Source organism: Marmota marmota, unplaced genomic scaffold (genome assembly GCF_001458135.2).
Source record: "Marmota marmota marmota unplaced genomic scaffold, marMar, whole genome shotgun sequence".
In the NCBI taxonomy this organism is placed as follows: domain Eukaryota; kingdom Metazoa; phylum Chordata; class Mammalia; order Rodentia; family Sciuridae; genus Marmota; species Marmota marmota.
The window spans coordinates 34,970,606-34,982,459 of NW_025999842.1; the positions used below are offsets into that span (position 1 = coordinate 34,970,606).

Consider the following 11,854-nt stretch of genomic DNA (forward strand, 5'->3'; position numbering starts at 1 on the left):
TATATATATAACATTTTTTTTACTTGAATGGCCTAACCATGTATGACCAACTTCATTGTGGTGTTCTGAAGAAACCACACTATAAATAAGAAAAACATTGCATGTAGAATCTTAATAACTACAGCTTTATCCCTTAGTCTGCATGGGCAACTGTAAAAACTCAAACCAAGCCAATCATCCTGCCCTGCTGAAGTAGAAGTCATAAGACTTGTTTAGCCCAACAGGATTGTTTTTTACCACTTCTTTGTAATGATGGTCTTCACAAATCTCAAAATCATTCTTATTTTATTTTCTAGTAGAACTTACTGGTTGAAAATGTTTTTGAGAATCTTCATTGGAACTCAGCTGTCATGGAATACTTCTCAAGAAAACGAAACATCTTGGAACATGAATAATTATGGAAGATAAATCTTCCAACTCAGGAAGCATTTACAAATTAGAGAAAAGAGGAGTTTAGACTGCCTCAGGTCTGTTCAACAGACCAAGCCAACAGGTCAGCATTTACCCAGTACTTGCTCATGGCTCAGTATTTAGTTTCTTTATATATTTTTTTAAACAGAATTGACAATGTATCCATTGCAAATGAGCTTTGGTAGTATAGATTTGAGATTCATCTAACTTTTTTCTGATCCTTAATGGATATATAAATGTAGGTCAGGCTGCTGTGGATGTCTGAAAAACAGCACATTTACACACACACAGACACACACACAGACACACACACACAAACACATACCAAACTTAGTCAAAAATTTACTATCATGAGGCCACTCTACACTTACCAGATTTTGGATAGGTGACTATGAAGACATCATCATCTCTAATTTCAAAATCATCCACACTTTCTACTATATGAATTTTAACTAAAGACTTTTCAAAATTGTAGCCTTTAAATTCAAGTAAGTATTCCTTTGTGTTGTCCATATTTTTTCACCTACAAGTGCAAACATAAAATTTCAAGTTATTTTAGAAGTGAATAATAGTTATTGAGTGGTCAATATATGCCTAGCACTTTTGCAATGTCTGATGTGTAGAACATACTAATGACACTAACCACAGCACATATATGAATGATTTAAAACGTCACAAAAAGCCAACATTGTGTATTGCTAGCATCAGTGTTTTAAACATGAGGCAGCAGAAATGCTGAAAAGTGAGACAACTCTTCTTAAAGGTCCATGAGGTACAGATATCATGATCCTCAACAGAGAGAAGTGGAAATTATCTCAGAGAAGTCAACCAAATTATTTAAACTTGTCCAGCTGGCTGAACTGGAAAGATTGGAGAAGGGATAATTGGGCAGAGAATTCATAATTTTTATCCAGAAATTCTTAGTGTTTTATATTTTTATTGCTTTATTTTTGATTGTTGTAGAAATAAGAAATTCTTCAATCGATATGCTTTTGTTTCTATTTTATTTCCTTCTCTGCTTTTATTTCCTTCTCTGAAGGAAACTTCTGAATTAGGGAACTGAGATGCTGTTGAAAGTGAAAAATGAAAATGCTTTGGTTTTTTAAATTGGGTTTTACCTCAGAAATGCTGCCCTCATAGTTACATTACTTCATGAAGTTATCATAGTTTATAGTAGGAGATTTTAAAATAAAAAATCATATGAATCTTTTAATAAAAAACTAAAACAAAAACAGAAAGCAAACAATGTAAAGACAAATATTATTAAAGTTCTGTAAGGAAAATAACAAGGGAGACACAGAGACAAGATGCAGAAGGAGGAAAGATGGCACAATGGCCAAACTGCCAGCTTTATTTATATCCATAGGTTACTTCAGGTCATTGTCATCATTAGTATGTATTGTTCATTGTATTACTAGGCAGGTTACAGAATTAGCAACATTATTCAGTTTATCCCTCAGTTACTTACTGAATTTAATGTGAAATTTTAGGAGTTTTGTGTAGCTCTCAAGAAAGTCTATTGTATAAAATTACTGTTTTTTTTTTTTTCTTAAAGAGAGAGGGAGAGAGAGAGAGAGAATTTTTAATATTTATTTATTTTTAGTTATCGGCGGACACAACATCTTTGTTTGTATGTGGTGCTGAGGATCGAACCCGGGCTGCACTTATGCCAGGCGAGCGCACTACCACTTGAGCCACATCCCCAGCCCATAAAGTTACTGTTATGTGGACAAGTTTAGGGTCAGTGAAACATTGTGGTTGTCCCAGGAGCTGTGTGCCTGAGATCAAGGTCTAGGCTGATAAGACTTTAGGGGCATTGCCTCAGCAGCTAGACATAGCACATGTATTCATTATCTTACTAGTTCCTAGGAGAAACTGCAGGGTATTCTAAGTGTGGGAAACAGAGTGCCAGTTACCCTCTCTGAGTGTGCTCACAAGAGGAATGCTTCCATGTATATTTCCAAGGTCAGAATCCCTACAAAATTCAGACCAGCCAAACATTTCTATTAGCTCTTCCTGAGAATCTTTCCTTGAAGGTTACATGGTTGAGACAATCCCATAAGTTGTAGACTTAGAACCAGTATAGATTTGTTATTTATATTTTTTAAAATTCTGTGCATGCCAAGAAACTGAATTTGCTAAAAAGCTGCAAATATGACTTTGTTTAAATTGTATGTCAAGAAATAACACTGAGTTCTTTACAAACAATCCAAATTACCTGATCAATAGGAGGAATTCAGAGTTTAGTCTTTTTCAGAGTAATAACAGAAAATGATTAATGTTAGACTCACCTGGGTGATGCCTTCATGATTGGCTTCTTGGCTACCAAATGAAAGATAAAATTAAGGCCCTACTAAGCTGCTAGAGGTTTCCCCTCTATAAGTTGACATCTAGGAAACATGATGTCAACTTATAGAGGCTGATGCATCAAAATATTGTTTTCAATACAGGCAGATGGAGAGCTATTTTGATATTGACATCCTGCATTTCCTAGGAAAAACCTTGGAGAATTCAGCCTTCAGATTGTGGTGAGGGAGAATTTATACTGCATCACATGGATAAATGGAGAAGCCCATATTAGGAGATATAAGTTGAGGAGAAAGCCAAAAGTGAAGTGTGATCCCTACCACTTCCCTCCTATCAGCCCATAACACCACCACACACACCCTGAAATATCACCAAGGGTTCGAGAAATGCTGGGTGATGAGAAAGAGCATCAGGCAGTATCTATAAACATTTCGAATGAAATTTTTCTATTTTCTTGTTTATTACATTTAGTCACTCAACTTTTAGTCTAAGGGGAAAAAAAAAATTAAAACCTGTGGTATCACAGAAGCAAAGGAGAAAGCTGTATGTGAGGAGGATTCAGGTAGAGCTCACTGGCTCCTCAGTATAGTTTGCGTCTTTGATGCATGTAGGAGAAGGCGATTGTATAAGTAGCAAGCTTATCTGTGTCTCCTTCTTATTACTTCATGGAAGTCATAAAGAAAAGAGGTAGGGGATGTTCATAGATAATTAGGGAGAAAAGGAGGTAAATACACATATTTGTCTCATGCAAAACAGGATGAGAATTGACAGTGGCTCTGAATCCATTCTGTGAGTACTCACGGTTGAGATCAGCTGCTGAAGGAAAACCAGTTCTTACAAAATTTTCAGGCTGACAGGAACTGCTCTGTCACTGAGGAATAAATAGTCCCTATGGAATTTGTTTTGGCCAGTGAGTAGTGTTCTAGAACCTGTCTGAGTAAATTAGTAGATTGGGTAAGATTTTGTTGGCGCCAGGGAAAGCATATCAGGTTATCCCAGGTTTTTTTAAAAATATTTATTTTTTAGTTGTAGTTGGACACAATGCCTTTATTTTATTTGCTTATTTTTATTATTATTATTATTATTATTGCTTATTTTTATGTGGGACTAAGGATTGAACTCAGGGCCTCACACATGCGAGGTGAGTACTCTGCCCCTGAGCCACAGGCCCAGCCCCTATCCCAGGTTCTTTAAAGGGATCCAAAGCTTTGGAGATACTTAAAAACTTTTTAGGAGAAGAGAGGGCACATTTACTGAATTACAGCAATTATGAAACAAAGACAAGGATGCATTTGAAATCTGTAAGACAGCTTCCTTGTACCTGAATGAGGGTGAGTCTTTTTCCAGCCCATCTCAGGGCTGGTGACCATTCTTCAGGTCCTTTCTTGCATAATCTCAGAAAGTTTGTTTCTTCTGTTGCTTAACTGGCGATGGCTACAGAAAGCTCTAGGGGTTATTAAACTTGAAAGTGGGTTATATGAACTCACTAAGAACATAAATTTGTTTTCCAGTACACATAGAGTTACCCTTTCTAATCGATGTCCCGTTGTTTGTTTTAATGGTGGATATTACCTTTTTGTTTTCCACCATAACTGTTGTTCATCTCAGGTCTGTTCTAACATCTTTCCTGGAATCTTGAGTCATTCCTCAGTCTTTTGTTGCTCATACAAGCTGCTCTCAGATAATGATTCTCAAGTTCTCCCTAAACATAGAATTTGATCCCAGGGGAGATCTTGAATCTTTTCAATGTACAAACCCTCTTGTTTAGAAAGTAAGGTGTAATCTGAGGCTAATTTCAGTTTATAAATATTAAACCTGTCTCTTTTTCCTCATGATATTTTTCAACTAAGTCTGTATTTCTAAAATAGTCCATTTTGTGAAGATCAACACAGTGTGAAGAGTAGAAATAGTAGACTATTACTATTACAAGCTCAATAAGAATTTCTTTCATTATACAAATTTTAATGAACCGAATGTATAAGGGGGTCTTTTGAGGTTCTTGGATTCTTTTGCCTTCCTCTCTTCCCTCTTTTTCTCCCTGACTCCCAATAATTATCAGCTGTGAGACATCTAGACCAGTCAGTAATAACAGCCAAGTGAATAAGACAGCTGCTTCCCTTCTTCCCAAACACAATGTTATGTGCATCTAGCAAGTAGGACAGCCTGAGAGGAATCCAGAGCAATGGCTGAGTGCAGAGGTGCGGCAGGAAAGGATAGATGTGGGACATCTTGTACCACAGTGTAAAGATTTACACAAAGAATACTTGAAATACACAAAGTCAAAAGGACACCAGAGCCAGCTTGCAGGTATCACATCTGACCACTTCAGGAACAATTCGAATTTTGCAATACATAATCATAGAGTAGATCACAATCTTTTTAGTACAATAAGGAAATGTGAGTTTATATAAAGGTAAGACAAACCTTACTGGCTGGGACAGACATTAAAAGTTTTAGGCCTTTCAGGACAAGTGGCAAGAACAAAATAATATTCAGATGTTGTCAACAAGAGACAAAAAAGTGCCTAATGTTTCTAACTGATTCAAAGATAACACTAATTTATAACAGTTCTTGTCAATACATGAACTAAAATTAGAGTGCACTCATTTTGGAAGGGGAGTGTGATGTTAGGCAACGTTTCTCTGGGCAAATGTCTTCAACTGCTTTAATCAAAGTTCATTTACTTGATTCAACAGCAGGAAACAGCCTACCTTGCTTGACTCACAAATGAATACTGAGAAGTTTGTTTCCAGCATCATTTTTATTTTTCCTTTTCTTGTTTGTAAAAAACATGCATTTAAAAAGTGTTACTCTTTCCAAAGACTAGACTCTTTAGTAGGCCTCACTCATTAAATCTCATTTGAATTTTTTTTTAATAAAAAAATCCCCATGTAAATGAATCTGTAATCAAAGTCAACATCTCAGTGATTCATTTGATAGCCAAGCAGGGAAGACTATTTTCTGATGTTGAATCCATGAAACCATGTTAAATATTTTGTTCCATTCTATCAGATGTGGAACACCTATAAAGCTTAAATTGTGCAAAAAATATAATACTTTCAATAACTTTGCAGTAACCTGTTTTGAAATATTTGCAAAACTAAGAATTTGGAACCTGATGGGTTTTAAGCTTCTAAATGTATCTAAACATTTCTTTCTTGTGAGTTGGGAATATTGTGATGACTGCTTAATCTGATAATGTTGATATACACTATGTTCTTTCAGCATAGCTCGAGGGTTCTTTGCCAACTTCCTTAATAAGAGGTAATCTGCACTCCATGTTTCCTTAAAATATTCATAATACACTTTTCTCTTCTAGCTTTTATACACTGAGTATGCACTGGTGATTTTAAAACATTAACTACCAGGGTATGACAAAACACCTGCCACTGTTGAAGCACTATTGTGTTACAATGACATCACTGTGATTTGTAGTGTTATAGGCAACAGTGCAAAGCAATGTTCACATAGACAGCCAGTTTCTGCAATTATTGCTCAAACTGACTATTTAATAAAAAAGTGATCAGAGACATATTAAATGAATCATAACATTTTGAAAATGAAATTCCGTGAAATTACACTGAAATTTAGGTAATGCTGACTTGATGATGGAGGGAACCACATATAAAGGAAAGGCAGACCTCTGTCTAATAACCACAAGGAACCGAATGTATTCAAACACATGAATGACCTTGGAAGCTGCTTCTTCCATAGTGCCATCAGAAAGGAAAACAGCTTGATCTTAGTCCTATATGGCCTTAAGGAAAGTACCTAGCCAGATCCTGCTGGAGCTCTCATCCTGCTTGAACTCAGAGGTTATACAAGGGTGAAGTTTTTGTTTTTAGTTTTTTTCATTTTTATTTGTTCTTTTTACATATACATGACAGTAGAGGGTATTTGGACATATTATACATACATAGAGTATAACATTCTAGTTAGGATCCCATTCTTGTGGTTGTACATGTTGTGGAGGTTCACTGGTGGTATATTCATAGATGCATTAAGAAAGTTATGTCAGATTCATTCTATTGTCTTACCTATTCCCCTTTGTCTAATCCAATAAACTTCAATCCCCGCTGCCCACCGATTGTTGGTTAGCTTTCAAGTATCAGAGAAAATATTTGATCTTTGGTTTGGGGAGTGGCATATTTTACTTAGCATGATAGTCTCCAGATCCATTCATTTGCCAGCAAATGACATAATTTCATTATTCTTTATGGCTGAGTAATACTCCATTGAGTATATATACTACATTTTCTTTATGAATTCATCTGTTGAGGGCCACCTAAGTTAGTTCAAGGCTTAGCTATTGTGAATTGAGTTCCATAAACATTGGTGTGACTGCATCATTGTAGTATGCTGATTTTAAGTCTTTTGGTTATAATCTGAGGAGTGAGAGAACTGGATCAGATGGTGTTTCTACTCTTAGTTTTCTGAGTAATCTCCACACTTCCTTTCAGAGTGATTGCATATCACAACCAGCATGACTGTTAATTCAGAAACTGGAAAGGTGATGAGATGGGATGAAGAAAAGACAAACAGACAAACATAGAGGACAAAGCTGGGGCCAGGTGGATAGCCAAGCCCTGGAGAGGCTTGACTGACACTAGAGCTAGTTCAGCATGTTCATTATATAGGTTTTGTCATCAGAAGGTTATTTGTGAGAAAGTTTTAGCAAAGCAGGCCGTCTGAAGGATGCAGCAAAACTTGGGAGACTTTGAGGTCATCTTGTCATGCCCAGAATTGTCTATCCCAGGAGTTGGTGTCTGAATCCAAGGTTCTAACTGTTAAAGCAACATGCCTTTGCTTGTAGCCACCTATGGCCGTCATTACCATAGCAATTGGAACATCTCAACTTGCACTTTTGTATAGACAGCTCCCAGCACAAGTGAAGCCATGAGGGAATCAGAGACCATGGTTCGAGTCATCACTCTCCACAACTGCACCAATTTGCAGTCCCCTCAGCAATGTATGAGTGAAACTTTTTCCACACATCCTTGCTACATTTATTGTTACTTGTATTCTTGATAATTGCCATTCTGATTGTAGTGCAGTGGAGTCTCAGTATAGTTCTGATTTGCACTTCTCTAATGGCTAAAGATGTTGAACATTTTTTTATATATTTGTTGAGCATTCATATCTCTTCTGTGAAGTGCCTGTTAAGTTCTTTTGCCCATTTTTTCTTTCTTTTAAATTTCCATTTGTTATATATGACAGCAGAATGCATTTCAATTCACTTGTAGAATACAATTTTTCTATCTGGTTGTACATAAATTAGAGTCACAGCATTCATGTCTTTATATATGTACTTAGGGTAATGATGTCCATCTCATTCCACTGTCTTTCCTACCTGGAGGCCTTCTCCCTCCCCCTCCCTCCCCTTTGCCCTATCTAGAGTTCATCTAATCCTTCCATGCCCCGCCCCAACCACATTATGAATCAGCACCCTTAAATCAGAGAAAACATTCAGCATTTTTTTTGGGGGGGTGATTGGCTAACTTCCCTTAGCATTATATTCTCTAACTCTATTCATTTACCTGCAAATGCCATAATTTTATTCCCTTTTAATAAATAATATTCCATGTGTATATATACCACATTTATTTATCCATTCATTTACTGAAGGGCGTGTAGGTTGGTTCCACAGTTTAGCTATTGTGAATTGTGCTGCTATAAACATTGATGTGGCTGTGTCACTGTAGTATGCTGTCTTGAAGTCCTCTGGGTATAGACTGAGGAGTGGGATAGCTGGGTCAAATATTGGTTCCATTCCCAGTTTTCCAAGGATTCTCTGCACTGCTTTCCATATTGGCTGCACCAATTTGCAGTCCCACCAGCAATGTATGAGTGTGCCTTTTCCCCCACATCCTCACCAACACTTATTGTTGTTTATAGTCTTAATAGCTGCCATTCTGATTCGGTTATTTGTTTCTTTGGTGTTAAGAGTTTTGAAATGAAGGAAACAATAAATCAAATTAAAAAACTCAATAGAAAGCATCACCAACAGACTAGATCACTTTTGTGCATTTATTAATTGGGTTATTATTTTTTTGGTGTTAAAGTTTTTCGAATTCTTTCTATATCCTTAAGATTAATGCTCTATCTGCGGCGTACTTGGCAAAAATTCTCTCCCATCTGTAGGCTTTCTTTTTACATTCTTGATTGTTTCCTTGCTATGAAGAATCTTTTTAGTTTGATACCATCCCATTTATTGATTTTTAAAAATACTTTAGTTATAGGTGGATAGTATGTCTTTATTTTATTTATTTTTATGTGGTGCTGAGGATTGAACCCAGTGTCTCTCATAGGCTAGGTAAGCACTCTGCCACTGAGCTACAGTCCTATCTCCCATTTATTGATTCTTGATTTTATTTCTCATGCTTCTTCTTGAGAAAGTCAGTTTCTAAGCCAATATGATGGAAAGTTGGGCCTCCTTTTTAATAGGCACAGGGTATCTGGTCTAATGCCTAGGTCCTTGATGTGCTTTGAATTGAGTTTTGTGCAGGGTAAAAGATAGGGGTTGAATTTCATTCTGATACGTATGGATTTCCAGTTTTCCCAGCACGACTTGTTGAAGAGGCTATCTTTTCTCCAATGTATATATGTCTGTCTGTCCGTCTGTCTCTTCCTCCATCCCTCTCTTTGTGTCTTTCATGCTTTCCAATGACAGCTCCTTTTCTACTTCTCTACCATGTTGTGACACAGCCACAGGTTCTTGACAGGATATTGGTGTCTGCCGTAGTCTGGCTGGGCAAATAACCGGGAGGTGACAAGCAACTTGAAGGTTGAAGTGGGAACTACTTTATTGCTAGTGAACTCAACGGGAACTGAGCGAGAACTCAAAGTAGCGGGCACCCAAGGTAGCAGGAACCGCCTCTCTGCGAGGCAGCAGAGGTACATATACCCAACTAATTACACACAGCTTAACTTAATTAACATCATCTAGATACAGCAGTCAGTCAATAAGGAATCCTCATCATCTTAATGGCTCGCTGGCGTTACTTCACAAACCACTCCTCCTGGCAAACTGCCAAGCGCCATCTTGACTTGATTTGCATCCCCAACAGGTGTCATGATGTTTGGATGTTGTATCTACCAAAATCATGAGCCAAGCAAACTTTTTACTTTATAAAGCATCTAGCCTCTGTTATTTTCTATAGCAATAAAAAATGGACTAATAAAGTGATAACAACCAAAACCCTGAAAACCTATAATAGAAATACACACTCATACACAAAAATAAAAGCAAGATCTAAAACTTAATAGTAGAAAAATTCACTTAATCTTGAGTTATCATTTCTAGCCTCAGGTTAGTCTACTTTGGATTTCAGTTAATAAATAATAGATGTTCTTATATTTTAAACCATGTGTAGTTGACTGTTCCTAGGAGCTAGATTCTTCCTAATAATACTTTTGTTTTAATTCAATTTTTCATTCTGTGATTAACTGAACATAATCCAGAAAATATTATAGTTGTCTAAGAACCAATTTTCCACTTTGATTAACATAAAATTAAAGGTGTGTTTTCTGATCCTTCAGGCCGAGGTTTAAATTTACTTTTATTCTGTATCTCTATATAGTAAAGCATAAACACTTGGTACACAGAAGTTACTTCCTAGATATTTTTGCATTGATATAACCAAGGAATAAAATCAGGGTGAATTTTTATCATTGGCTTTTCCCTTTAATAACTGAAAATCACTGTTCATTATTTGCCTAAATCTGTCTTTTTCTGGTGTGCTGTCTTTAACATTTCCCCTCTTAAGAATTTGAAGAATTCCCTGACTTTCCTCTGCAGAGTTTTATGCCTGCTTTATCCCAGATGTGGACAGAAACTAAGCTGAGGTGTTTTTTGTTTTTAGTGTTCCTACATTTGAAGTGTGTTCTTTTAATCAGTGCACAAATCTACCACTGAAAAGAGAGGCTTTTTGGAAAGTCAAGTAGTTAAGAAAATATGTGAACTTGGTTTAAATTTTTGAGATACTGAATGACACCAAACATCTCATACACAAAATGAAAAAGTAGACCATGTTTTCAGATAATAAGGGGAAGATGCACAACTGTTAGTTCAGATTTTTAATTCTAAGATTTTATTTTCTGAGTGAGAATCATGTCAGTTTCTAATCCAGGCAATTTTATGTTGCTTCAGCATATAAATTAGCTTAGCCGTGTATGTATGTATGTATAGAGTGGTCTAGAGAAGTTATGTCAGGGGGCAAGATCATAGGTGTAAGAAGACCAATTAAAGTTTCTTGTATTTGAAACTGAAAATGATGGTGTCCTGGGCTAGGGTATTAACAATGTTTTTGAAACAATGGGCAGAACAACAGAGGCAGGATAAGGATAAGGGTAAGGATATTCAGACTGGGTAGAAGATGATGTGGTTTGCTGAGATTGAGAACCCAGGAATGGGTTTTGTGAAGAACATTTAGTATTGAAGTGACTGTTAGATATTAAGTCACCTTCTAGAGGGCAGTTTCAGTATGGGTTCACACTCAGGAGAATCTCTTATTACTCATAAATTTAGGATGCTTAGCATAGATGCAGCACATTGAGGAGGATTACAGGAGTTAGCTTGAAGCCCCTTACAAAGGGCACAACTGATGAGATACCCATTCATATATATTCCTTAGGCGAACCTTGCCCAGAGAAGTACTTAATGATTTCTGAGATTCTGGCTAGTAAGTTTGAAAGTGATTTTTTAGGTTCCTAGTAGTCTGTCTTTGAGTTATTATCCTTTCATGAATTGGAGATGCTTTTACATTTAGTTTTAAACCATTTCAAACCTAAAGAAAAGAAGATGAAAATAAATTACAAAAGTACCCACAGTGTTTATTATAGTAATAGTTTAAAAATTCAAGCTGGCATCCAAATTCTGTTGTTTTAGCTTTTAATACTCAAAACTGTAAATTAAAATACTGAGAAATGCTTGAGAAAAGTTGTTACTCAGACTGTAGGAAAAGGTTTTCTGAATTCTACCTATATGATTATTAAACACAATTTACTGAAATAACATGCTTTATGTTGGGTGTGGCAAATGACATGACTTTTAGAGGAAGTTCTCTCTCTCTCTCTCTCTCTCTCTCTCTCTCTCTCTCTATATATATATATATATATATATATATATATATATATA

At 36.2% G+C, this 11,854-nt stretch overlaps 1 protein-coding gene across 1 annotated transcript in view; it reads right to left on the reverse strand.

The window, feature by feature from the left end:
• The window catches only part of LOC107154812 (amine sulfotransferase-like), a 21,242-nt gene extending 20,308 nt beyond the window's left edge, over positions 1–934 (reverse strand). Inside the window, exon 1 of the mRNA XM_015500537.2 lies at positions 783–934. Within this exon, the coding sequence (XP_015356023.1) occupies positions 783–924 (142 nt within the window). The 5' untranslated portion in view covers positions 925–934. The remainder of the gene's footprint in view (positions 1–782) is intronic.
• Between the last annotated feature and the right edge of the window lie 10,920 nt (positions 935–11,854).